This window comes from Ceratotherium simum, chromosome 1 (assembly GCF_057802395.1).
Source record: "Ceratotherium simum simum isolate JZ-2026a chromosome 1, ASM5780239v1, whole genome shotgun sequence".
Lineage (NCBI taxonomy): Eukaryota > Metazoa > Chordata > Mammalia > Perissodactyla > Rhinocerotidae > Ceratotherium > Ceratotherium simum.
In genome coordinates, this window is record NC_141900.1 from 85181417 (window position 1) to 85209411 (window position 27995).

Below are 27995 nucleotides of genomic sequence, written 5' to 3' on the forward strand. Positions count from 1 at the left end.
GGTGGCGGCGGCGGCGCGAGCGGCCATGGAGGCGGGCGCCGGGGCCGGCGCGGGCGCCGCGGGCTGGAGCTGCCCCGGCCCAGGTCAGAGCTGCCCCTCCCTCACCTCTCCACCGCCACTCCTTCCTCTTCTCCATCTCTCCTCCCTCCAGACCCCTACGTCCTCCCTCCTTCCCCTGCTCCCCACCTTTCGGTCCTGAGTCTTCCTCCCTGCATCCTGCCCCCTACCCGGGCCCGGTCTCCATCTTTCCGGGCTGGGTCTTCCCCACACCAGCCGCATCCTCCCTGGCAGTGCCTCCCCTGAGCCCCCTCCATCTCGTCTCTCCAGCCTAATGGTGCTTCCAGCCCTGGAGGCTTCAGACCCTGCACCGCCTCCGGCCCCGAAGGCTTATGAGCGCGGGGCGAGGGTGGGGTGGACAAGGTCCAGTGAGAGAATGGAGGCGAGGGGAGAGGCTCCGCCCCAGAACCCCTTCCCACACGCACCCCCCCATCACCTCTTCCTCCAGCCTCTTCTTTACTGGCTCCTGCCCTCTCTCTTCCATCCTTGCCCATCTCCTCCCTGTCCCCTCTGGACTAAAGAGACACACACCCTTTCTGTCTGTGCAAGGGAGAGGAGCCTGGAACAGGGGGTGCTGAGGAGGTTGGGCAGCTCAGGGCGGGGTCCCTGCAGGCCCAGAGGGTCTGCTGAGGGAGGGGAGTCTCAGGGCTGGGCAGAGGGAGCCAAGCACTTCCACGGGGATTAAAAACCCCAGGGTTCCAAAGAGCTAGAAGGCGTGTCCCAGTCTCTACCCCCTGCCCCCCCCCCCGCATCCCATAATCCTTTCTCTCTCCCTGCTCACAGGACCCACAGTGACCACTTTAGGCTCCTATGAGGTGTCTGAGGGTTGTGAGAGGAAGAAAGGCCAACGCTGGGGGTCCCTGGAAAGGCGGGGGATGCAAGCTATGGAGGGTGAGTTTTCCCAAAAAGCTTTCTTTCTCTCCCCTTCACCCAATTTCCCTTTCCTCCTTCCTCCCTCTGACCCCAGAACTCTGAGCCAGGGCACAGCCCTTTCCCCAGTTCACCTGAGCCCCCTCCACCCTTCAGGTCTGAGCTCCACCCCTCCTCAGGGCTCAGGCTTTGAGGGAGGTTCTGGGTGCATCCCTTTGGGGCCCTAATCACCAGCTAACCAGGTTGTGTGTCCCCGGGGGGAGCTGCCAGACAGAGAAAGAGGCCTTGCTGGACAGAGCTTTGAAGCAGCCTTTCAGCAGGGGGTTTGTTCTCACTGCCTGACCTAGATCCCAAGCTGTCTCTTATTTTGAAAAGCAGGGACCTGAGCATGTGAATTGTTTTTCTGGTGCCACCAGCACTAACTTTGAATGCAAGCCTTGTGGCTTTGGTTCTCTAGGATAGCTTACTGCCTGAAAGAGATTGCCTGGGAGAGGGCCAGGTGAGAAGGCCAACACTCATGTATCCCCACCACACCCATGCAACTTGGCAGTTGCTGCCAACACGAGGCCCCTGGAAGGATGCTGGTCTGTTTTCCAGAACTTTTTGTGAGGTGTCCCTGGGCCCCTGTGCACACTCAGTGTGCGCAACCCTGCTTCCCCAAGAGGGACAGATAATGCCAAGGGTCCCAGATGAACCCTAGGCAGCTGTTATTGGAGAAAGTAAGGCCAGGGATTCAGAATTTTAAAACAAAGCAAGCAACTACCATCCAGACAAGATTTTGCTATTTAGAAGAACTGCATTGCAGCAAAGGAGGGGGTGCTCGCCAACCAGAGACTAGGGACCAGCACACCCCAGTTTCTTAATGCATTAAAATGACAGGGTTTCTTTTACACACAGGTACAACCTCAGACTTCCCCTGAAAACTGCCTGGTGGTCAGCAGGGGAGGAGGGGCCTCACAGGCTCCAGAGGGGAGAGGAGACCTCTCCTTTTCCACAAGGCTATTTGACAGAACACATTTGGAAGGGGCCCTAGTGTTTGCCCAGTGAAACATTTAGAATCATTTCATTCAGAGGTTTTCTTTCTCCATGTACTGACAGGCAATGCTTTCTTATTATGGAAAGGCTAATTCCTCACAAGCCACCTGGATAATTTTTTTACTTCCTACAAACCTCCAAACTGCAACTTTTGCCCCATTTTGCCTAAAGACACACCCAGTGTGTCCCACTACCCAGAGACTAGCACTGGGAGAAGCAGGTATTGTTGTGCAGGCTTCACATGGCTGAGCCAGCACTCGGCTGCTCAGTTTGTGCAAAGGCAGTATTAGGAGGCCACCAGGTGCAATACTGACCCAGAAAGGGCTGGGAGGAGGATGGGCTACCTCCAAACTTGACCCTTACACCTGAGGACTCATCATGAGTGCAGGTCCCCCTCAGGGGCTCCTTGGGGGACACCAGGTGGCACTATTATACCATCTCTGCCCTGGCACAGTGAGTTGAGGGCCCTCCACGTGGAAAGGAAGTTGGCTCTGACTCCATGGCGGGATGGGTGTCTCTGCTAGGGGAAGTGTTACTCCCAGCTCTCTATGAGGAGGAAGAGGAGGAGGAAGAGGAGGAAGAAGAGGTAGAAGAAGAGGAAGATCAAGTGCAGAAAGGTGGCAGTGTGGGCTCCCTGTCTGTTGGCAAGCACCGGGGCTTGAGCCTCACGGAGACGGAGCTGGAGGAGCTGAGGGCTCAGGTGCTACAGCTAGTGGCAGAGCTGGAAGAGACCCGGGAACTGGCAGGGCAGCATGAGGACGACTCCCTGGAGCTGCAGGGTGAGTGCCCGTGATGGGACCAGAGGGCTGGGGCCCAAAGGCTCTGTGCTCACTGGATCCCAGGCCTGAGGCCATCTCCCCATCTCTCTGCAGGCCTCCTAGAGGATGAACGGCTGGCCAGTGCCCAGCAGGCAGAGGTGTTCACCAAACAGATCCAACAGCTCCAAGGTAATTCCCGGCACTCGGACTGCAGGGCAGGTGGCCATCCAAGTACTTTTGTACTGAGGGTTTAGCTGAAGCAGAGCAGACAAACATAACCTAATTCAGTACTTTCTCCTCATTTTTCTCTACTATCTCACCCTTTTCTCCTTGTCTCTCCATTGTTCTCTTTACCTAATGTTTTTTCTTTTTTGCATCTCTGCCTGGCTTTTCTGTCCTCTCCTGCCCTTTTTTCTCTTCCATTTCACCCCTTCTCCCTGAGTCTAACTCTTTCCTTTTTCTCTCCTCCAGCTTCCTCCCTTCACACCTGCATCCCTTTTCCTTTGTTCTGGTCAGTGCCTGGGCTAGGTAATCAGGGCTGAATTCCAAACCAGACTGCTTTCCCCCATCCCTCCAAGGGCACCGTGGGCAGAGCGGTGAGCCAATGAGAAGTGACTAGAGGGGACTCTATGTATCTTCTAAGGGAAGCAGATGGGAATGCTTCTTTTGCTCCCTAGGACCGAGCTTGTGGCCCCAAAATCCCTTTATTCTAACGCCCACATCCCTTTGTCTCTGGGAAGCAGCAACACAGGTGGCCCTCCACAGCACTGCCAAATAAAGAGGCAGCTTTTCTTACTTCTGTGGGCTTCCGGAAGGTTTAGGGGAGCTGCCCTAGAAAACAGCAGGGACTCTCCAGGGCAAACTGAGATCAAGCCAAAAGGAAAGTATAAATGGAGAAAAAAGGAAGGCTGGGAACCAGGGCTGGAGAGGAGCAAGCAAAGGTGGAGGAGGAGGAGGGAAAGAAGATGTAAGCAAAGGTAGATGCAGCAGAAGTAGACAGTAAACGAGGGGAAGGCAGAGGAGAGAAATGGCACAGAGAAAAGAGTATGAGCATTGGTCTCAGGTCACCTAGATTCTTTTTTTTTTTTTTTTTGTGAGGAAGATCAGCCCTGAGCTAACATCTGCCAATCCTCCTCTTTTTTTGCTGAGGAAGACTGGCCCTGAGCTAACATCCGTGCCCATCTTCCTCCACTTTATGTGGGACGCCACCGCAGCATGGTCTGACAAGTGGTGCATTGGTGCGTACCCGGGATCTGAACCCAGGCCACCAGCAGCGGAGCACACACACTTAACTGCTACACCACAGGACCGGCCCCGTCAGGTCACCTAGATTCTTGGGCCCAGCTGTGCCACATAACGAACTTTGTGATCTTGGGCAAGACTTTCTTTCTGAGACTTGGTTTCTTATCTGTAAAATGAGGCTAATTCATTTGTTTATCAGCCATTTATTGAGTGCTGTTAAAAAGGAAACAACAGGCCCAAAATGGAGTCACTTGTGCTAAGCCCCCATATCCGCAAACCAAGACTTAATTGCAGTCTCAGCCTCTTCCAGGAATGTGACCTTTAACCAGTTAATCTGGAATTTCCTGGTCAGCAAGAGTGAGGTAATCCAACTGATAGACCCCTTCCATCTCCCCAAGAAAAATGAGGTAATCTGTTCTTTCCTTGTCCATGCCCCTTTCTGCCTATAAAAGCCTTCCATTTTGTACAGCTCCTTGGAGTTCCATTCTATTTGCTAGATGGGATGCTGCCTGATTCATGAATCATTGAATAAAGCCAATTAGATCTTCAGATTTACTTGGTTGAATTTTTGTTATTTAACAGATTCTATATACTTGGAGGACCAGCTTTGAACAAGACAGACCAGATCCCTGCCCTAATGAAGAGTACATTCTAATGGGGAGAGGCAGAAAATAAACAAATAAACAACACAAGTTCAGGTGGCGATAAATGCTATGAAGACAATATAACAATATGGTATAGAGAGATGGGCTGGGATGGGAGTTTATTTTAGAATGGGTGGTTAGAAAAGTCCTCTTTGAGAAGATGACATTTGAGCTAAGACCTGAATAATGAGAAGGATCCAGCCATTCAAAGATCTGAGGGAAGAGCACACGAGGCAGAAGGAACAGCAACTGCAAAGGCCCAGAGGTGAGAATGAGTTGCATGTGTTTGAGGGACGGAACAAAGGCCATTGTGGCTGGAGCAAAGTGCATGTGGAGGCCTCTGGTAAGAGAGAGTTGTGAGAGGCAGGCAGAGGTCAGATTACAAAGGGCCTTGTAGGCCAGCTGAGAGGTTCGGCTTCTATTCACAGCATAGTAGAAAGACATGGGGGGGTCTTAGCCAGGGCTAGGGTGATATGATCTGCTTTACATTTTTAAAAGAGCACTTTGGCACTGTGTGGAAATTGGGTGGAGGGAAAGGAGGCAAAACAGTGAGTCTGGTCAGCCAGTTATGGCAATAGTTCAGTCAAGAGATGATGGTTGCTCAGACTAGAGCAGTAGAAATGGAGATGATTTGGAATATAATTTGAAGGTGGAGCCCTTAGGACTTGCTGAGTTAGATGGGGGAGGGGATAAGAGAGACATGAAAGAAGACTTTACCCTGAGAAACTGGATGGATGGTGGTGTCATTTATTGGAATGGCGAAGACTTGGCAAGGAACAAGTTTGGGGGCTAGAGGAACCATTTAAGACATGTTTCCTACATGTCGAGTTTGAAATGGCTCTTGATGTCTAAGTAAATATGTTAGGGAGGCAGTTGGATATATGAATCTAGAACCAGGGGAGAAATCAGGGCTGGAGACATCAATTTGGGAGTTATTAGCATATATATGGCATTCAAATCCATGGGAGATCATCATGAATCACATGGAGAGATATAGGAAGAAGAGAGAAAAGGGTCCAATCTCAGGGGTACTACAGTATTTAAAGGTCCAACGTAAAAGGAGAAATTAACAAAAGAAACAGACCTACGAGGAACTACTGAAGCATTTCATGCCCTGGAAGCCAAACACAGAAAGTGTTTCAAGGAGATAATGACCCACTGTGTCAAAAGTTGCTAAGTCAAGTAAGATGACCATTGGATTTGGCAAGATAGAGGGCTCTGAGACATTTTAGTGAAGATAGAAACCTGATTGGATTGGGATTGAAGAGGAAAGGGGAGGTGAAATGGTGAAGGTTTTTCCAGTAGTCATGTTTTGAAGAGAAGCAGAGAAATAAGGGAAAGAGAAATGAAGTCAGGGGCGAGTTTTTCGTGTTTTTTGAAATAGGACACACTAGATCATGTTTGTATGATGAAGGAAATGATCCAGTAGAGCAGAAAAAGGCCTTTGCTTGGAGAAGTGACATTCTTCCTTTCAAATAGGAAAGTCAGAGAATCTAAGTAGCGATGCCAGTAGGCAACTGCCTGGGAAAATAAAGTTCTAGAGCGATTCCCCACTCAGGGCTGTTGCTAGCTAGCACTAGATCTCATCCTAGCGAGGTCGGTGGCGCCCCGCGGGTCTGGTGAAGGCGCCCAAGCCCCATCCCACGAGGGGAAACAGAGACCGTCCTTGCGCACGCGCGTTGCCCGTTTCCGCCAAGAGGGGGCGCGCGCGGCCTCAGAAGTAGCTGGTGTTGAGAGGCCGTTCCGGCCGCCACAGCCCCGCGGGGGCCGGACCGGCCGGCGGCGGGAGGCCCCCCAGGGAGACCCTTGCGGGGGGCCGACGAAATGGAGGCCATAACCAGTGAGTGAGAACCGACATCTCTGCCTCGCAGCCCGACTCCCGGGCCCTGGGCCTCGTCCCGACGGTCCCAGCCCCACTCTCAACCGGCGCCAGTTCTTCGGAACCCGGGTCAGGCCCTTCCAACTCCCAGCCTGGGCCCGCCCCAGCCAGCGTCCGCCCCGCCCAGCTCCGGACAAGCCCCTCCCCCAGGCGGGTCCTGCCGGGTCTTGTTGCTGATTCAGAGCTTCCTTAGGCTGAGGGAGACCTCCCCCATTCCCCAGTGGATCTGAGAATGTCATTTTTTAGGGCTAGACTCCAGGGGAGAACCTAAGTGAGATTTGAACCCTAACATCAAGGGCATAGTAAGGAAGTGGGTCAGCTCCCCACAGAAAGCCCGGCCCTAGGGCCTATATCCTAACAGCCAGTTGACTTGTGTGTCTCCCTCACCAGACGGTAGGCGCCAAGAGGCAGGCCGCCTCTGTGCTGTTCCGTAGTGGGTAGAGCAAGGACTTTGTTTCTTTCCAATAGGACGGAAGTCAGAGAATCTAAGTGGATATGCTTGGGCTTGGCCCAGAGGTGATGATCAATTAATACTGTTGAATAGAGAGGAGACAGCTAGGATCGTTCTAGAGAAGGAAAGATTGGCAAAAGATGTGCCTGGAGCTGCGCATGTGAGCTTGGGAGAGTAGGGCAGGAGACCTTCCTCCCTGCTCCCCAGACACCCTGTCCACTCAGCATTTATATCTGCAGGATGTCCAGATTTTTCTTCTCAAACATCTATGTTCTGTTCTAATTTTTAAAAAATACCTAAACATGTAATTCTGTACCTATAGTACTCGGTAAAAGTGTGTTGCAGAGATGAACCCCTGCCTCATTTATGCATGAATACAGCAAATATTTAGTGAGCTGCATTATGCCAGGTGCTATGACAGACCCTGGAGCTGTAATGGTGAGCAAAACAGATGTGTTCCCTGCCTTCGTAAAGCTTATAATCAAGTGAGAGAGAGACCAAGGTTTTATACACAAACACACTGCAAAGTACAGGTGATATGAGAGCACTTAATAGAGGTCTTTGATTAGTTTTTTGAGGAGGTCAGGGGAGAGACTAGGGAAAGTTGAAATCTGAATGGTGAGTAGAATCTAGGGGTGAGGGATGGGGACAAATGTGCCTTACAAAGGGTTTGTGGGAAGACCCTGACTCTCTCAACCCAATCCTCATTAATTTCCTAATCCTGGCCCCCAAATCCTGAATTCTGTATTGGTGTCAGTGCCTTTTACTGTGCACTTTTAGATTCTCCTCATCCCAGATGGGCACCTGTGTCCAGAAACCCTGAGATGCTCCACAGATACTGAGAGCTCTGACACATTTCTTTTGTAAATTAAAATCTATTATAAAATAAAGCCTTGTTGTGAAAATTCAAACAGCACAGATATATTTGAGGTGGAAAGTAAAAGTCCCCATCACATACTATCTTGCTTCTCAGAAGCAACTACTCTTTATGGTTTGGAACATAGATCTTTCCAGACCTTTTTCTATGTCTTTGTATATTTGTGTGTTATATATTATACATATAAATATTTTTTGCAAAAATAAGATAATACCATGTATTTTACAGCTTGTTTTTTTTCTAATTAATATATCATGGAAACCTTTTCAATGTCTTCTCTATAGATCTGCCACTTTCTTTTAGATGGCTGCATAGTATTCTTTTTTGTGTGTGTGTGAGGAAGATCAGCCCTGAGCTAACATCCATGCCAATCCTCCTCTTTTTGCTGAGGAAGACTGGCCCTGAGCTGACATCCGTGCCCACCTTCCTCCACTTTATATGGGACGCCACCACAGCATGGCCTGACAAACCGTGTGTTGGTGCGCGCCCGGGATCCAAACCCAGGCCGCCAGCAGTGGAGCGTGCACACTTAACCACTACCCCACGGGGCCGGCCCCCTGAGCTGCATGGTATTCTGTTTAACCATCATCAGTTTAAACAATCCCTTATAGATCAGCATTTAAGTTCTTTTCCCATGTTTGCGTATCATGTGATGAACCTACATTTGAATTTCAGCTCTGAACTCTAAATATACATTGTTTGGGGGCCAGTACTTACCACAGGCAGTTCGTGGGAGTTCTGAGGTTCTGTAATTTCTAAGCTCCCAGACTGAATAGATGAGAATAGTCTTGTAAGTTTTTTAAGTCAGGGAATTTTTGGAAAGACTCAGGGCATCAGTAAAATACTGTAAATTAGGTTTGGTCTTTAATTGTCAGGCGATTCCTTAGAAGCACTTAATACTTTTTGTTTGTAGTAGCCTAAATTGTTGCTTTTGGTGCCAAGCCTTAAAATCTACCTTTCTACTGTCCCTTACTATATAGATTCACTCTCTATTCCCTTCTTAGGTATTCCCTTTATTCCATACCAGATAAAGCTATACTTCTCTGATGGGGTAGAGACTAGGTTGTCAAAGAGTTTCCAGATGAGAACTAAGTCTACCTTTAATTTTGTGCCTCTAGAACATGGTAGATTAGTTCACTTATCCTCTTAACCATTCCAACCTTTGGGCTTTGCAGGTGAGCTGCGGTCTCTACGGGAGGAAATTTCCCTGTTAGAGCGTGAGAAGGAAAGTGAACTTAAGGAAATAGAACAAGAGTTGCATTTGGCCCAGGCTGAGATCCAGAATCTGCGACAAGCAGCAGAGGATTCTGCGACTGAACATGAGAGTGACATAGCATCCCTGCAGGAGGATCTCTGCCGGATGCAGAATGAACTTGATGACATGGAGCGCATCCGGGGAGAGTATGAGATGGAGATCACCTCCCTCCGTGCAGAAATGGAAATGAAGAGCTCTGACCCATCCAATAGTTTAAGTCTCTCAGATTTCTCTGAGATGCAAGGTATGAGAGAGCAGGCCCTCCTCCTGGTCTGTTATTAGAGTCAAACAGAGGGAGATAGTGTGCAAGAAGATGGTGAATGGTCTTAGATCATGAATTGGGAACCTCTAGAAAAAACTTCCAGGTTGAATTCAAGACATTAAGGGAGAAAAACTTACCCAGATGTCACATAACCAGTCCTTAGTGGTGTAAGAAATGGCACCATGGAGATGTACTCTGAGAATTCTTCCTTGGAGAGCCATTGGGCATTTGTGGATTTGACTATGCTAAAACCCTTCCTGGGAAAGTTTCCAGTTCTGGGATGGGAGTACAGGGGCCTGTCACCTTGGGAAACTCTTCCTGCTGCTCTGGCATCGTGGCGCTTTGCCTGGGCTGCTTTTGGGGGACCTCTAATTCTGGTCCGAGGTCCCAGGATGCTAATTCTTAGGCTTCTTAAGCCCTCCCCAAAGTAGAAGCTTTAGAGAGCAACAAATGAGAGCACAAGACAGCTGGAGAGGAAGAGAGGTTATTTCCAGTAATGCATGAGGTACTCAAAGCTCAGAGCTCTGCTTTCAGAGAGTGAGTTTCCCAGCCAGTTGCTAGGATTCGTGACATCAGAGAGTTTGCCTTTATTCTGAGGCTAGATTTATGATCTGGGTATAATGGGAGGCCCTATATTAGGCCAGGTCAAGCAGGGGCAATCAACAAGGAAGCAAAAAATTGCAAGTTTTCCCAGCTGTAACAAGCCTCTCAGAAGAGCCTTTGGACTAGTGGTGCTAGGAGAGGGAGGCTAGCACAGTGGAAAGGCTTGGGCTGGAGTTAAACAGACCTGAGTTCAGAATCTCAGCTCTGCTAATTAGCAGGATGAACTTAGTCTGGTTATTATCTCTCTGAACCTCAGTGTCCACATCTGTAAAACATGGTTAATAAAACTTTATAGCTAGATGGGAACCTGTAACAGGAAAAGGACCAGATTTCTCTCAAAAGTAGAGAAATCTGAACAAAGTATAGAGTTTAGTTAATAGTAATGTAGCAATGTTGATTCCTTAGACATGCCAAAGGTACCCACAGTAAGATGTTAACAATAGGGGAAACTAAGTAAGAACTGTCCCAGGGAATTCCACGTTATATTCGCAACTTTTCTGTAAATCTAAAACTATTGTAAAATTAAAAGTTTATTGGAAAAAAAAGAAAAGAAAACCTTTCAGGGTATTTGGAGGATTAAATGAAATGCCTAGCATGTTGAAAGCACTCACACACTGACTGAATCTAAGGCTGAAACCATTGAGTCTAATGCTTAGCGCATGGTTGGTTTTCATTAAAGATTAGTTTCCTTCCTTCCTTCCTTCTATGGTGATCTGCAGTATTCTAAGGACTTCTGACTGAAATAAAGAGGGAACATTAGAAGTGACTTTCAGGGTGTTGAATCTTACGGCAGGTAAGATAGGCCTTGTGTTCTAAGTAGAGCAAGTTAGTGTCCTTTAAATGTCAGTAGAATTAGTATTCTAATAAGAGAGAAATAGTTCTTTTTTTGTTTGTTTTTTTTGATGAGGAAGATCAGCCCTGAGCTAACATCCATGGCAATCCTCCTCTTTTTGCTGAGGAAGACTGGCTCTGAGCTAACATCTATTGCCAATCCTCCTTTTTTTCCCCCAAAGCCCGAGTAGGTTGTAGTATGTGATAGTTGCACATCCTTCTAGTTGCTGTATGTGGGACGCTGCCTCAGCGTGGCCAGATAAGCGGTGCGTCGGTGCGCACCCGGGATCCGAACTCAGGCCTCCAGTAGCAGAGTGCACGCACTTAACTGCTAAGCCATGGGGCCAGCCCCGAGAAATAGTTCTTAATCATGAAGAAACAAAACAGATCTGGGCGTTTGTATCATTGCAGCACTAAAAATTGTTGGTACCTGGTACTTAGGGACATGTGCTAGAGCATTTCAGCCAGATCTCTGCTGATGCTTGAGGATGACATGTGAGTCTGGTTGGGATGGACTTTTCTGTTGAAGAGAAAAGGTCATTAGAAAGAATTCTTGACCACATGCAGTCCAGTGTATTCTTTGTGGTGATGGAGAAAGTAAAAGGACATTCAGGATGCCTGGATTGGCAGTGTGACGTCTGGCAGTTCATATCTCTCAGCTTTTGTACTAAAAGCGTAATAGGAAGGTAATCATAAACAGTTCAATGAGAACTTTAAATACAATAAAGCAAAACTTAATTAAAGCCCTTACAAGCTCCTAAAGTCTCCAGACTCTGCCTTGGTTAGGGTTTTGAAGATGAGCACACAGGGCAAATCTTCTGGAAGATGAAAAGAAGGGCAGCTACCTGAAAGAGGACAAAGACCCATGGCAGTGTGGAATTTTCTGGGCCCTGTCGTCTAAGCCTCTGCATGTGGTATCTCCTCTGTATTTAGAAAAAGAGAAGCTATTCAGCCTTCTCCTATCAGCTTTCTAGGCAGGAAAATTGGGGCTGGTCACCACTGCTTCCTCCCTAGGATCTCACCTCTCTCCGCTTGACCTCTGCAGAAGAATTGCGGCAACTGCGGGAACGCTACCGCTTCCTGAACGAGGAGTACCGGGCCCTGCAGGAGAGCAACAGCAGCCTCACAGGGCAGCTTGCAGACCTGGAGAGTGAGAGGTACAGCCAGGAGGCTAGTGGGCTCTGTAGGACTTTGCCTTGGGCTTTTCCCTGAGTAGAACTGGTGAAGACAGATGCCCGGCTAATGAGCCTCCCTCTGCTCCTGGAAAGCCAGTCTTTTTCATGGTATCCAAAGGATACAGATACATGCTTGCCTAGAAGCAAGCATGGGGATCCAACCCAATTATCTCAGGACTAGAGTTGAGTGAGTTCTAAAATTTAGTTTCTTCCATTCTAGGCATTGGGGGTCTGGTTTGTTCTGCCCTAGAGTAGATCAGAAGTGATTCCTTTATTGTCCACACAGACTTGATTCAGCCTAATAGCATCGTGCCTCCAGATTGGAGCTGGCTTAACACCAGGCCCAGCCTCGAGCCCAACTGGACTAGCAGTCTTAGGGTCTCCCAGAGCCTGACATGCTTTTGCAGACTCAGGTGCTGGGGACTTTTTCTCTAATCTTCTAAGTGTGTTTATTTGAGACGTAAATCACAATAGAAGGCTCCTTACCATCTTTTGCCTAAAATGAAAGCCTCAGGACCAAGCACACTTGACAGATGATGCCAGCAGAGGTGTCTCCCAAACATGGCTCTGGGGTTCTGGATTACAGGACACGAAGAGCAACAGAAAGGTGGCTGGAGTCCCAAACACTAAAGAGTATGATGTCGGCAGAGTCTCAGACTTCAGAGATGGATTTCCTAGAGCCTGATCCTGAAACCCAGTTGTTGCGACAGCAGCTGCTGGGAGCTGAGGAGCAGATGCATGACATGCAGAACAAGGTAGGGAAAGGCAGGCACCTTTCACTCTGTCTCTTTTACCTTCTCCTGGCCTGCAGTAGAAACGTCTTCTTAGGCATGGGGCTGACAAAAGAGGCATGCACTATGGCAGGAGATAGTACTTTGGGGTCTTACTTGCTTGCCTGATGTAAATATTCCAATAAAAGGAATGCCATACTCTGCTCAAGCCTGTTCTTGGAGTGCACGTGGTACCCGTAGTAAATCAGCCTTCCTGTTCCGTTTCCGCACAGTGTAAGAAACTGTGTTGTGAGTTGCAAGAGCTACAGCATCATCACCGGGCCAGTGAGGAGGAGCAGAGACGGCTGCAGAGGGAGCTCAAGTGCGCGCAGAATGAGGTGCTTCGGTTTCAGACTTGCCACAATGTCACCCAGGTAAACACTGTCAGGGGAAGGGCATTTGGGGAGGGCAGAAGGGCCTACATGGAGCTGCTGCTTCAGGGGAGGATGAATGCAGAGTAAGGGTGTGCTCTGCTGACTCTTGCCCTGCAACCAAGGGTACAGTCTACTGGTGACCAAATGGAGAAGTCGCATAGCATTGCATTCTAGAAATGGTAGTCATTATTGAGTACCTGCCTCAGAGAAGAAATGAAACGATAGACCTGTGGGAGCTCCTCAAGATGTCCGCATCTGGAAAAGAACCAAACTGGTCGGTAGAGGGGTCTGCTGTTTGTTGAGTGTAACTGTTCTACCTACATCCTCCCCACCACAGAACGAGGAGCTGAAGACCAGACTCTCTGCCCTGCAGCAAAAGTATGATGCTAGCCAGGATGAGCAGAATGAGCTGTTGAAGGTGCAGCTACAACTTCAGACTGAGCTCCAGCAGCTCAAAGTCATGAAATCCACAGTCACAGAAAGCCAAAGTGAGAAGGTAACAGCACCCAGAAGTGAGGGGCAAGTTAGGTGCTAAGTGGTTTTGGGGAAGGTGGATAAGAGCAGAGAGTTAAAATACCTCAAGCTACCACCTGTGCAGCACCACAGGTGAAGAACTCCAGCCACCACTGAGTACTCTGTTAGATGAGAGGAAACCAGTAAGTGAAGGGCAGGGAGAAGTCGATTCTTAGACTGTCCGTGTTTGAGTGACTCAGGCAGAAGAGTGAGTGGGTTGAGGATCCCACATGTACTGCCCAAAGGCCCCCTCCACTATAGGAGTTACTGTGCCGGCTACAGAAGCTGCAGCTCCAGTACCAGAACATCATGTGTGAGAAGGATAAGCTGCAGGAAGTGCAGCAACAGCTGCGGGAGGACCTGCGGTACTATGAGGCAGAGGTGCAGCGCCTCAAGGACATCGTGGCCTCCTTCCAAGAGAGCAATGAGAAGGTAAAAGAAGCTTCAGGTGAGGGAGAATGTAGCAAGGTGGAGTCTTCTGTGAGAGAAACAGTGCAGAGGAGGAGTGGGAATGGTAGGAGTTCTATGGAGTGCATAGCTATTGGTGAGGGAGATAAAGAGGTGCTTAGTAGACAGGTGATCCCAGAGAGTCATGATGCTCTCAGTTTCCTTTGATTTTAAATCAGAAAATCAGCCTATAAGAAGGAAGCCCTTTCCCTTCCCCACCTCCCCAAAAAGGAAGCCCCAAAAGGACTCTGTGTAGAACCTAGTAGGGACTGGTCCATCTCGGGTAGCCCCCATTGGGACTGGACAGGACAGGGAGGATCCCCTTAGTCCTTGCCTGAGAGGAGAGAGTGCAGCCACAGGGGTTCCTGGGATGATGGCGAGGCCTACCTCCCCTGCCCCAGAACACAGAGATGCACGCCCAGCTTCAGGAGATGAAGCGGCTGTACCAAACCAGCAAGGATGAGCTGGAGCGACAGACGCACATGTATGATCAGCTTGAGCAGGACCTCCTGCTCTACCAACTGGAGCTGAAGCAGCTCAAGACCACCCAGCCCATCCCGGAGGACAAGGGAAAATGTGCCAATAAGGTAATTGTAATTAAGAGAGGTGAGATCTTCTAGGCGCTTCCTCTGGAGAAAGGAGGTATAAGGGCAAAAGATGAAGTCATCCACCCAAGGGGCTTGATGAGCTTCTGTCCACTCACAGCTAAGTGTGGCAAAGCAGGAAACAGAGGCAGACCATGCTGTTAACTTTAAAACAGTTTGCCTTGACCTTTAGCCCGAGCCACAGCTTAATGGATCAGTTCATCTGGATCCAGTCTGACCACCTGAAGGTTTTACACATGATTCCATATGTGTAGACATTTATACCTTGTTATTAAAACTGTAGTGATATCTTGTTATTTGTGGAGAAGAACATTCACATAGGCCCATACACACAACCATGATTGTTAGAACCAGGAAGAGAAGGTGCAGTTTTCAAATGAGGCAGATTGCAGATGCTCTTGTCAGATGGCGTGGTCTTGTGCCCGGAGCGCTGATTGGGTATTAGAAGGACCTAGGTTCTTCCAGGATTTATTTGTGACTTCAGAGTAGTTAAGTTCTCTAAGCTTGAATTTTACCCTCTTTGAATTGAACAGAGTACTACTCTTATCTCACTTCCTTTTAGTAATAAATCCTGATAGTGGTAAATAAGGCCTTCCTCATTTTCTTTTTTTCCATAGTGTGTAAAATGTAAGTCGTTATTAGTTACTCTGTGTTGAGCACTTTCAGCTCCTGATCACTGATAGAAAATGCTAAGACGTTGAAGCATGATGGAGAAAAGGCACAAGATTCTCAAAAGATGGAGGAGCAAATCACATTCTGCCAGAATACTCAGTAGCTCTTGCCACAGCCAACAGCAGGCTGTGTCCCCGGAGAAAGGCTTTCAGAAGACACAGAATTGGGCAGGTTATTTGGCCTGCCTCAACAGTCTTGCCTTTCTGCACCCAGGCTCACATTTCCCTCTTCCTCCATTCCCACTCAGTTTAGGAGTCCAGGGGGCCCACGACTTGCTCTTCACTTCCTCTCCTAGTGGAAGAGACTATGGGAAGGGAGAAGCATGGTGGCGTACAGAGCCAGCTTTTTCTCTGGTTATGAAACAGCATTGAGATTAGTTTGATATTAGAAGATTTGGGTTTTTGGAATCATGGGATGATTTTGTCTTCTCAATCCAAATTCAACAATAGCTCATATTTTTCTGAAGATCTTAAAAGATGATGATAAAAAAATGGGAAAAGTTAGGGTGAAATTAAGTCTTTATTGGTAAGGAGCATAATTAGGTATAAAAACAACTGGGGATAATGAGAATAACAGGAACTAGAATTCCTAGCAGAGTGGGAAAATGGCATATACCGGAGGAAAGGGCCAGAGGAAAGGGAGGTGGGGAAATAAGAGGGGAGGGGCATTGATTACACCCCCTCTCAAACTGCCCTCGGAAGGGACTAGTAGACGAAATTTAGAGCACAGCCAAACAGCAGTCCCGAGCAGCCTGCTGGGTTCCCATTCAGCATCTAGGCCTGTCTGGGTGCAGTGTGGCTTGGGATGATCAGTCCAAGGTGACTGTACAGGGAGGGAGACCCTGGTGAACTAAAGAGGCGGGAGAGCACAGAAGTGCTCTGCTAGCCACACAGTGCAGGGAAATACCTTATAGAGTAACCACCCTTCCACACCTGCCCCATCCACAGTGTGATACAGTGCTGGCCAGACTGACAGAATTGCAGGAAAAGTACAAGGCCAGCCAGAAGGAGATGGGGCAACTGCAAATGGAGCAGTGTGAGCTCCTGGAGAATCAGAGGAGGATGCAGGAGGAGCAGGGCCAGCTGCAAGAAGAGCTGCACAGGCTCACGTTCCCGCTCCCCAGATCTGGTCTCTTCCATAAGGTAACCACAGCCAGGGAAGGGCTGCTAACTATGGAGAAGCTGCTTTGAGAAGCTTGCTAGGTGTGACTATACTGGGGAAAAATAAAAAGGTGGGGACTGAACTTCTTTTCTTAACCAACCATTCCTTTCTCACCAATCTCCTCAAACCAAAAAGTTCAATATAGCTGATTAGCATTGTAAATCTTAAAATACATTTTATACTATGGAATCTGTCCAGCATTTTATATTTCGATATTTAGTCTATCTGGAGAAAATGTATTTGAAAGCACTGTATAAACTACAAAATATATCTAAACATACTTGATCATTACTACTCAACTAGCAGGTCTCCATGGAAGGATTCCCCCTGTCCCAGAAGGGCTGTGCAGGGCCAACACAGAGATTCCTGAGGGAAGGGTGCCCAGCAGGAAGGAGGCAGAGGTCTTTCCACCTAACCACCATAGTTCCTGCCCGCTTCCTTCCACTCTACCTCACAGAGTCAGGAGCTACTCACAAAGTTACAAGACTTGTGCGAACTACAGCTGCTCTACCAAGGCATGCAGGAGGAGCAGAAAAAACTGATTCAGAATCAAGAATGTGTATTAAAAGAACAATTAGAGCTGCATGAAGAGCTACAACTTTTCAAAGAGTCTCGTTTCCGGGAAGTGTTGGAGAATCCTGAGGGTTCCAAATCGCCTAAGTCCTCAAAATGTGGTCATGACAAGGTAACCATAGCAAGAGGCAGGGAGATAGTTCTGGGGGCAACAGCATGGCAGAGAAAGGGGCTCCACAGAAGGGTCAGGGTTAGGAAGGCCTGTTTGGCCAGGAGTAAGGATGAGACTAAAGCCCTACCCGTCCCCAGCCATGACCACTCTTGGGTTAATTAAGATGTGGCTGTAGATACAGCCTGAGGACCTCACCCAGATGCCCGCCCAATTGAAGCACTGGGAGCACTTAAAGTGGGGATGACCCACAAGTCTGTAATCTCCTGATAGTTTGACTTAATCCCTTCAGCATATCGTTTTCCAGATGTGTAATGTCAACTTAGTGTTTATTTGGATTCCTTGGGAATGACTCTAAACATGTCATCCTTTTCTCATGAGCTGGTTGATAATTGAGAAGTATACTTTTCAGTGATCAAAATCTATAACCTTTTGGTGTTCTGTATGAGGCAAGTCTGGGGCCATTCATTTCCAAGGGAAGAATTCCTAGCATGTGGGGTTCTTGGTACTGACCACGCCGTCTTCTTTGGAACTTTGGTGGCAATAACAGCCAGGTCAGGGGTTAGACTAGAGAATCGATGGCGTCTCAAGCACCAGCAAGAGGTCACACCTCTGAGGTCACACTAGTGGAGGTTTCCATACACGTCTATTCAGGGCTGGGGGATGAATTTGGTCTGAGGTCTCAGTGGAGGCAAGGAAAAGCAGGTAGACAGTTTCATTTTAGGCTAAAGCTATTCATTCAGATATTAGCCTGGATGGGGAGATCCAGGGAATAGCAGAAGTCTAAACGGTAAGATTTGATCAGATTCCAGGGGCGTCAGATTTCAGCTTGGATAACACAGAGACCAGGAACCAGGTATAAAATATTTCCTTAACCGATCAAATCTCATCCTGGGCATCAGCAGCCAGGAAGCCAGGCCGAGAGGGCCTGGGACACATGCCCAGAGGCCAGATTCAGGAGGTACAGGGACTTGTAGTGAGACCTTGATTCCAAGTCCACATCTTCTGAGGAAGTAGTTCTTCATGTGCTCACATTCAAGACCAGGGCTGATTTTAGAATTGGGCGTTGGGGAGGGGACTGAGGCTAAAGGTCATGATAGTGACTACATCTGACTGAGAAGAGGGTAGGGAAGGGAGCCAGAGTGATCTTGAGACCCACTCAGCTCTGCTTTAAGGACAGAGGGATGTACTGCAGCACAGAAACCAGCAGAAATGGCAGCCTGGAAATCCTGGAGTATCTGCCCTGGGAAGATTTTCCCCAGTGAGCAAGAAACTGACACATGCCAGTTACTTGTAGACTAAGTCCAAGACCTAGGCTGTGGTGAGACTGGAGTGTGTAGGTGTGCAGTTTTCTCAAGTGTGCTCTCAGACATCTGCGCCAGGAGGCACGCAGCAGTGTCTAGAGTAACGCTGATGTCTCCCCACCCTACGCCCGGCAGTCCAAGACGATCATCGCCCAGATGCAGGCTCTGCAGGAGCTATACGAGGCCAGTCAGACTGAGCAGGAGCTGCTGCAGCAGGAGCAGGGGAGGCTCCTAGAGGAGCGGAAGAGGCTGCAGGCCGACTTACAGCTCTGCCTGGAAGAAATGCAGTTGCTCCAAGTCCAGTCCCCCTCTATAAAAATGAGCCTTGAGTCCTACAAGAAGAGTTACGATAGCATGGCCCCCAGCAGCGAGAATTGTCACAAGAGTTATGGTAGCAGCGTTGATGACAGCGAGAGCTATCACAGGAGTTACAGTAGCACCCAGGCCAGCGACGAGAGCCTTCTCAAGAGCTATGGCAGTAGCACCAGTACCAGTGAGACCTGTGAGAAGAGTTACCGCACCAGCAGCAGCAGCATCACCTATAAGAAGAGTTATGGCAGCAGCAGTAACTCTGACACCTGTCACAAGAGTTACGTCAGTAGCAGCACTGATGACGAACCTGCTGAGCCTGAAGATATAGAGGTAATAGTAGGCAGATGACAGGCCTGACAGGGAAAGAAGGTTCTTGTCTTATTAAGCAATAAGTCACCAGGGGAAGGGCACAAGAAGTGAGGTGGGCAATGGGGTCAGAGCTGAGCTGGGTAACTTACTGGAAATGAATGAGGCAGTCTGCCCATCTAATATGGAGATGCTTCCATCTGGATGGAAGTCCAAGATTCGGGACTTTTCATCAACACAGTCATCTCGCTGTTTATGGGAAGAAATGCAGTATTCTCCCGGGGCAGCTTCAGATCCTTGTGGCCGTTGTTTTGTACCCAAGAAAGGGCCTAGCAAAGAGAGTGGGTGGAGGGCAGGTGCTTCTCAGGGTGCCGTCATTACCCCCTGCCCTCCACAGCACTTTGAGGACATGGTTGCCAAGGTGTTGATCAAGCTGCAGGGAGTGCAGGCCATGTACCAGCTCAGCCAGGAGGAGCATGACCAGCTGCAAGAGCGGATGAAAAAGCTGCTGGACAAGCAGAGGGAGCTGAAGGAAGAGCTGGAGGCCTGTGAAAAGGAATTCAAGGAGTGCATGGAATGTCTGGAGAAGCCTGTTACCTCCCAAAATGACAAGAATGAGGTAACTGCTGTCAGGGGGGTGGGGCTTCTTCTAGGAGTCCCTAGAGCCAGTGGAGGTCATAGGTATTTCAGAGAGGCTGGAGAGAGAGGGACAGAGCTCACCACCAGCTCTGCATAGATGCCCTCTTCCTGGTCACAGGGACAGAGCAGGGACTGAGTCCCAGGAGGCTGGGCGGTCCACTGCATCCCTGAGGGACATTTCTCAGGTGCCCACCATGCTGGCATTTACTGATCATCAAGACTCTGAATAATATTTCTCTTTTTCCCTTTGCCACCTCTATCCTCTCTTTTCCTCTGTCCTAGAGCACTTCTATAGAGTTGTATTTTTTCACCTGCCAGTTTTCTTTAGTTATTTTTTGTGTATTTGTCTTGTATCTCTAACTGGATTACAAGCGCCTCAATGACAGGGCCATATCTCCTTCTTTTAGATCTCTCATAATGCTAAGAAGAGTGCTCTGCATCCATTAGAAATGGGACAGAAGGCATTGTCTCTGGCCAAGAGTAGTCCACAGTCCAGTGGGGGTCACTGTGTATGCGTGGGAGAGGTTCAGATAGCAATAAACACATGGGCCTAGGTTGCTTAATATTGGTACCTACCGAGGAGGCCATGATGTGCTGCCAGAAGACAGGAAAGACAAAACCAGAGATTAGGGAGCAAGGTTGGAACTTGCCTCTGTTTCCAGGGCAAGGTGCAGGAGCCCAGGTTCACTCTCCGGAATGTACAACACACTTCCTTAGGTGATTGTACCTGTTAGAGAAATAGCTTGGGTGAAGTAGGAGTTCCCATCGAAAACAACTGTAAAGTAAAGCCCCGAGCTGCAGAAGGGGTAGCCGTTTAGTTATTCCCTAGACAGGTCACAGTAAAACATAATTTAAATCGTCCTTTTTTGATCATGTCAGATGTAAATCAGGTGCCTCAAGTTAGGGAGAAACTCTTTATAAACTGCTTTAGAGGCTCGTTTTCCACGGTTGAATGTTTTCTTTATTGTCCACTTCCCCATGGGCTTTAGCAGGGACATTTCTGAGGCGGTGACCCCCAGGCAGGGTCCAGGTTGCCCACGTAGGCCCAGCTGGGGGTAACCGGCCCTCCACTACCAACAGATCAAAGACCTGCAGACCAAGCTGCGGGAGCTGCAGCTGCAGTACCAGGCTAGCATGGACGAGCAGGGCCGGCTCTTGGCAGTGCAGGAGCAGTTGGAGGGGCAGCTGCAGTGCTGCCAGGAAGAGCTTCGCCAGCTCAAAGAGAAGAGGTCCTCTGTTACCAAAGAAACCAAGGGAAAGAACGGCAATAAGAACATGAACAGGAATGCCAATGGGGTTAAAAATAAAAAGGTGACCAAGCCATGCCTGGACAGTCCTGAGGGCAGCTTTGAGACCAGAAAGGTGAGTAGTAACCTTAGTGGCCAGATAAGCAGAAAGGTAGAGGAGATCCTGGGAAGAAAAATCATCTCCACTGCCATTCCGACCAGGTAAGGTATTTGTAGAGAAGCTTCTGGTATCTTGAACATGTCTAGAGTAGTTCCATCTTAGGAGCAATTTGGTACTCCCTTTTCCTGTGAAGTTAAGGGGAGAGTGGCATACAGACACTCCTCCCTGGAGTTACAGCCTGAAAGGACCACAGCCCCTAGGCTGGACGACTGCTTCAATTAGCCCAGCCCAATTTTCTGGAGCCCCTGTTCTTCCCGGGTCACATGCCCCAGAGAGGGATTTAATCAAAGCAGTTGTGTACACATAAGTGAAAGAAGATGGGGTAAGATAGGAGTGGCCATGCAGGGGTAGGAAGCAGCAGTTGAGGTGCAGAGCTCAAGAATCTTTAGCTCTGATAGCTATCTGAAATGGCTAATGGCCAGATGGATGTATCAGTCCAGAGGGGCTGGGTGTGACTGCCCTCCACACTGTGCACAGGGAGATCGACTTAGTCCCAGAATACAGTGCTGCCCACGCATTGTGTCATGCTGGGAAGCAGAGTGTTCTTGAGATAGGTCAGCATTGTCAAGAGGGTAGGAATCTTTGCAGGTAACAGCATCCCCCATCCTGCCCTGCCTCCACCCCACAGAGTCTGGAGGTGGTGCTGTACTACAAGGCCAGCCACAAAGATTTAGATGAACTAGCAAAAGAGGAAAAGAAAGAGGAAATGGACGACCAAAAGAAGGAGGAAATGGAAGAGGAAACGAAGGAAGAGTCCTGGGAAGAACTAGTTTCTGAGCCACCAGATCCTATAGAGATTAAGTCCACAGAAGATCCAGAGGAGGGACAAGAAGAGTTCCAAGACCAGGAGGGCAAGGAAGAAGACAATGAAGATGAAGAAGATGATGACTCTTGCCCTGAAGCTTCAGAGGAAAACAACCCCCTCAAACTTTCTGAGAGCAATAAGGTAACCGCAGCCAAAGGCTGGATCAAGTGGGAAGTGGGCTCTTGGGCCAAGGTGCCCCAGTATTCAGGGGTGACCAGCCCTAGGATGGACTCCTACAAGAGTAGAAGCCAGCAAGCTCTGAGCCATAGCACTCGGGGAAAGTGGAAATGGAGACGGGACTGGAGAGAGCAGTCTCTCTGCGGGAAATGGTAGGCTTAGACCAATTTGCTGTGGAACTGTCTCACAAAGACCACCTTTTCTGGGAACCAAGGTGGGGTCATTGGAGTCTTACTTCTTTTCATTTACATGCTAGCCCTTGTTACTTATGTCTGGAGGGCTCTTCACTCTCCCCTTAGCACTGCACTAAGGACACTGACAGTGCAAGGCCTTCTTCAGGACATTTCTGTCAGCCTGGGCAAGTCACTCAGTCCCGCTTTCCCATGGTGCCCTCTTAGGTTTGACCTTTGTTGTTGCTGTTAGGTGTCTGGGGAGGCTGGTGTCGCCCACTGAGCTCTATATATTACAGAGCATGAAGGTAGGGGCTGGGGATGATCAGAAGTGATAGTCAAAATATTTCAGTCTGTACAGCAGGAGCATTGACCAGTCCAGGGGGACCAGCCAGAGGCCTAACCCCTAAGTTACTGGATCTTGAAAAGTTGGGTGGGAGTATCCTGGGTAATTTACAACCGTGCGAAAGTATTTCTGTATTTTAGCAACTGGTACATCTGTACAGGTACGTACCCCTGAATTCCTGTCCCAGTTGAGGATAACTGGGGGCTCTGGTTCCCTGAGGAGTTTGAGTACTTCTTGAATAAATCTGCAGTTTACAGTACAGGTTCTTTCTGTCCCTCTAAACACCAGGGAAGAAAACAAGTCTTTTGTGGTGGGATGTCCCAGTCAACTCTAAGGATATCTGGAATTTTCCGGCAGTTGAGTCTGCAGCACTGGCTAAGGATCCAGCGTGCAGGTGTCTGTTAACCCTGTGGCAGAGAACCATTACTTAGGATGTGAAAACTAGGAGCAGCCGCAGGCTCTTGCCCAGTGTTATATTGCTTTGAATTCGTCATATTCTACCACATGCTGGGTCAGAGCCTCATAGATTTCCTTGCCTTGAGTGCTACATTTCTAAACGCCAGACCTGATTTTTCTACTTCAAAGTCAAGCACATTCATTATGTCTCCATATGGAGGTGTCCCTTTGCCCCAGTGAGTCCTGCATCTTTTGCTGGCAACTCTACTGGCATATGTGTTACCACCTTCAAACTCAGTTTCTCTCTGGAAGATTATTGCGTCAAAGAACTAGCCCTTCTCCATTGTTAGCTTGTTTTAGTGCATTTTGTCTCACAATGACAGCATTAGACTTCTAGGGGATCACAGGGACCAGAGCCCAGAACACTGAGACTTGGTGGAAAGCAGCCAGAACAAGTGGGCTAACAGGCACAGGTGGCCTGGCAGGAGACTAGCTCTTCTTAGGGTGACCCAGGCAAAGTATACATCCTTCTTTCATCTCAGAGAGCCCAGCTTTACTCTCTGGAGCTTTACTTTTCTAGAGTTAGTGACTTACAAGAAAGGTCTAAGTGCAAATAAGCCCTACTTGACAAGGTATGAGAGGATATGACAAGCCAGAAAATGACCCAGCACCTGATTTGGAGCTAAGCTGCTGCCTAACCCATTCAGTTTTGCATCTCCTACAGGCTTCCAGTGGGAAGAACCAGGCCCAGGTGGCAGAGAAGAAACTGCTGCTCTGACTTACCTGTTGTTTAACCTCTTGATCTCTTTCTCTTTTCCCTTTGTTTTGTCATCTTCATTATCTGTTGGATTCATGTGTTTATGTCTTTTTATACCACCTCTCATCTCCTGGTCTCTCCTCGTGCTTCTTTCTCATTTGATATGTTGCAGCCATCCCCTGCCCCCAACCCCCCCATCTTCTCCTTGCCTCTCGTAGGCCTGGTGGTCATATCGGCTTTGCTCTGGTGCTGGTGGGCTGAGACGTCGTCCTAACGCAGGTACTGGTATTGCGTCCTCTCCTGAGGGATACAGGGAGGTGCAGGTTGCCCTGGCCTCTCCTCTTCCCCTTTTCTCTCAGCTGCTTGCTTCTTGCTGTTGCCATTTTACAACAGATGATACTTGGGTCTGAGTTTTAGCCCTGGCTTTTCCTTGGGCTATTGCAAAGTCCGTAACATCTCTGAGCATGTCTTCGTAATACATAGGGAGTTGGAAGGCTTACCATTGACATGATTTGAGTTTCTGTCTTCTGGCTGGGAGAAATTTGGATGATCTCTGTTGCTACTTTCAAAGCTGCCTGACTACTGCTGATGAGCTGGCGTTTGTCCGCAAGGCCAGCCTGGGTGCTCTTTGTCTTTGCTTAGCCCCAGAGCCAAGCTCTCACCACTGTTGCTGCCCAGATGGCAAAGTTAGGAATCACTGCCTCCCACACTGGGTGAGAGAGGGGGTCTGGAGAGCTGTGACCCCCGGGGCATTTGTATGAGGGCAGCCTCAGTTCATCCTTCAACCTTGGCAAAACCCCTACCATATTATATACTTTTTGCTGAAAAGTCCTCTGGTTTGGGACTTCTGGTCTCTAGAAAAGTCAGAACACGAATGCCAGGAAATATTTGGTAGTTCTCTGTTTATCCCTGTTGGGGGTCAGATTTTATTGTAATTGGCTTCCCAAGCTAGGCTTTCTGGAGAGAATGTGGTATTGGTGAAAAGTTTCCACTAACCAGAGATGCAAGTGTTCTCAGGGAATCAAGGCTGATATATTCTGGGCACCTTCCAGTTGGCCTCAGTCCATGTAATCTGGTCTGTCAACAGGATACCAAATTCAGGAGGCAGAATGTGGTCTTATGGCCCAAGGTAAAACCTGCCTTCTGGAGTCCACAAACTGTTCTCTCTTGACCTGTTTTGGCTCCTTTCTCATGCTCTCCCTGCCGCTCCCACCCCCCACCTGCTCTTCTCACATCCCTGTAAGTGGAGTGTAGTCGGCTTACTGCGCAGCTTCAGAGTGGCAGCGGAAGCATTTCTTGGTAGCACTTACACCATTTCCTTTTCTCTCCTTCCTTTTTTCCCTCTCACTTTTTTTCCCCTCTTCAACCCTTCTCCTTTCTTCTTAGTTACTCCCCACAGACAGTTTTTAACTCCTTTAGTGACAGGGGTCTCTCCCTATACCTGTTCATCTCCTGCACACTCCCAGATTTCTGAGTCCCTTTGGGATGAGACCCAAAGCATTCAGCCATAACCTTTCACCAGCTCAAACTCAGCCAAGCCCAACCCTTACAATCAGTGAGAGGCAGGAAATCCTGGGTAAGGGTCTTCCTGGGGGAGCCTGTTATGCCCAGAGCCTGGCTACGCCCCGATACGCAGCTCCCCATCCAGGAATTGAGGCAGCATAGTAGGGTAGAAAGTGTGGCTGACAGTGGTCAGAGAACTTGGGTGAATCTGTCTCTACTTCTTAGCTTTGTCCCAGTGGGCAAAATGCATAATCTGAACATTAGTTTCTTCAAATGTAAGCAAAGGATGATAAAACCTCTGCCTTCCTCATGTGAGGATCGGATGAGTCCATGTATATAAAAGTACTCTATGAATGATAAAACACCATATAAATAATAAAAAGAGCATACACTTAGTATATAACACATGCTATGTGCCAGGCAGTGTTCTAATTGCCTTCCCTGTATTTACTCATTTAATCCTTGCAACAACCCCATGAGGTAGCTATTATTATTATCATTTTATATGTGATAAAACCAAGGTATACAGAGGTTAAGTAACCAGCCAGGAAATTGTGAATCAGATTCTAAGGACTCAACATTAGCAACAGATAAAATTCCAATCCTGTTTCCCCTTATCATCTCTCCTTATTTTGAGGAATTCTCCTTGGTTGCTTCCAAGTAATTAGGAAGACACCATACTTCTCTTTAGGCAGCCTCGGATCACATTAGCTCTCTTGATAGTTAATATCACATTGTTAACTTATTTCATGTATTATTTATAAAACCCCTTTGCACACTGCATATGCTAGGCCCCCTCTCCCCATTCTCTACCTGCAGTTGATTTTTTGGAGCCAAGGCAGAATTTTCCATTCATCTTTATTAGAGATCATCCATTGATCTAACCTGTGAAGTTTGTTGTTTTTTTTTAAATCTTGACTGTGTGGTTTCAAAATATTCACTTTCCCCACCAGCTTCACATAATCCTCAGGGGTGACAAGCCCATCTTCATATCTTCATCCACGGTCCAGATGAGGGCCGAGCCTCTAGAGTGTCGTCTCTGCAGGCTGTTTCATCCAGTTCATTGGTCGCTGAACAAATGGTCATACAACAAACTGGGCTGTCATCCTACTCTTCTGTCCTCACATTCTCTTCAAGGATATCATGGAAAATCTTGTCAAACACCTTAAGTCCAAAAACATGATTTTCTTGATCTGTCAATTTAGTAACCAGTCTGAAAGGAAAGCCTTACTCCTTTGGGACACCCAGTCCAGCCCTTTACTCAACAGTTCTAGAATCTTGCCTCTGCCTGGTATAAAGGGCACCAGTTCACATTTATGGGTTTCAGCTCTTTCCTCCTTTAAGAACATCAGACTGACATTTTTAGCAATGTGTATTAGGATATCAGCATCTGAGCATATAAATATTTTTTCCAACTCCCTTTTCAGTTATTTTCTTACATAAATTACTCTGTATATCTACCTCCAACATCATTTTGCTTTCCATTTCATATCTTCTGTTCTTCTTAGTAACTATTTCTACAAATGTAGGAGATTTTCTTTGCTCTTTATAGTTGGCTAAAAACCTTTTTAGATCCATTATTCTCTGAGCAAATGCATTCTTAACATTAATGAGTTATACTCCATCCTTACCTAAAACCATCCTTCTGTTTGTTACTTTATGCCATAGCTTATGATTCAGAACCCAAATTCTGTCTTTCAAGTAATACAGTAAAAAAAAATAGGAACTGTTTCCCCAAGCATGTATTTTCTTGTTTAAGATTTCATGTTCCCTAAATGATGCTTTTTTGTTGTCCCACAAACCAACAGAATTTGCTATGGTCAGCAGTCTGGAAGCCTCAGCACACTCTAGCACATGCCCAGGAAGTCAGTCAACACACCAGTGACTGGAGGTGTTTTAATGACCCTGGCTTTTGCCTCCCAGGGCCAGTGACTGGCTTCCTTGAATTTCCTTGAACCAACATCATTCTCCTTAAAAGGTTTGGGCCACCTCAGAGCCTCATATTTGCCTGCACCCTGTGGTGCACTTTCTTCACAGTCTTATCATCCTCTTGACTCTGAGTTCATTTCTTCTCCATAAAGCTAATGAGGTGCTGCTGCTTATCCCAAAGGCCCAAATTTACCTTCTTTTTCTTGCCATGACATCTGATCCTTTCTCATTGCAACCACTTGGATACTCTTTGAAGTCTGGCTCCTGAGCTTGCCTTCACACACAGGAACTGGTATTCTCATCCCATGGGGCGTGAACACAGGCAGTCACCTCAGGTGATACACATGGTGTTGTTCCAGATATCTAGTGGTGCCAGGACTAAGACCACATTGTCTCCAGCGGTTACTCAGGAGGTAAGAGGGACTTGACGATGATGTTCCTGAGGTGTCTCTCCAGCACCAGTAGGCAGGGGATCTCTGGCTTAGGGAAGAGTTCAGAAGGCTAGGCACTCACCATTTGTCTTTGGTCCCCACAGAACATGTTTGGGATGTGGAAGCCTATGGTGTTCTTGGCTATTGCAGCTGTGGCTCTGTATGTGTTACCCAACATGCGACAGCAGGAGACAGAGTTCTGCCTCACGGAGTGATGGCAGACCTGGGCCAGCTGAGGGGGCAGATCCCTGGTGGCCACTACCCCAACTTTTGGCAGGACACACTGTGCCAGAGCCCCCGCCCCACCCATATGTCCCACATGTTCCCATCTCCTTAGCCTCAGTCACCCA

At 48.2% G+C, this 27995-nt stretch overlaps 1 protein-coding gene across 3 annotated transcripts; it reads left to right on the forward strand.

Annotated features, from left to right (window-relative positions):
- On the forward strand, positions 1-27982 carry CCDC136 (coiled-coil domain containing 136). 3 transcript variants are annotated; one of them, XM_087430393.1, is made up of 18 exons: positions 1-83; positions 841-948; positions 2487-2741; positions 2835-2909; positions 8989-9312; positions 11810-11921; positions 12526-12694; positions 12943-13083; positions 13421-13579; positions 13858-14028; positions 14445-14630; positions 16268-16462; positions 16939-17166; positions 18603-19109; positions 19483-19704; positions 20805-21086; positions 21760-22077; positions 27750-27982. In XM_087430393.1, the coding sequence occupies exons 1-18, from the start codon at positions 26-28 to the stop codon at positions 27858-27860; spliced, it is 3621 nt and encodes a 1206-aa protein (XP_087286519.1). In that variant the 5' UTR covers positions 1-25; the 3' UTR covers positions 27861-27982. The 3 variants fall into 3 exon arrangements, with proteins under 3 accessions (XP_087286519.1, XP_087286504.1, XP_014640526.2); XM_087430378.1 differs by lacking the exon at positions 27750-27982 and having other exon boundaries at positions 21760-24069; XM_014785040.2 differs by lacking the exons at positions 1-83; positions 841-948; positions 2487-2741; positions 2835-2909; positions 27750-27982 and adding an exon at positions 4569-4871 and having other exon boundaries at positions 21760-24069.
- The last annotated feature ends 13 nt before the right edge of the window (positions 27983-27995 follow it).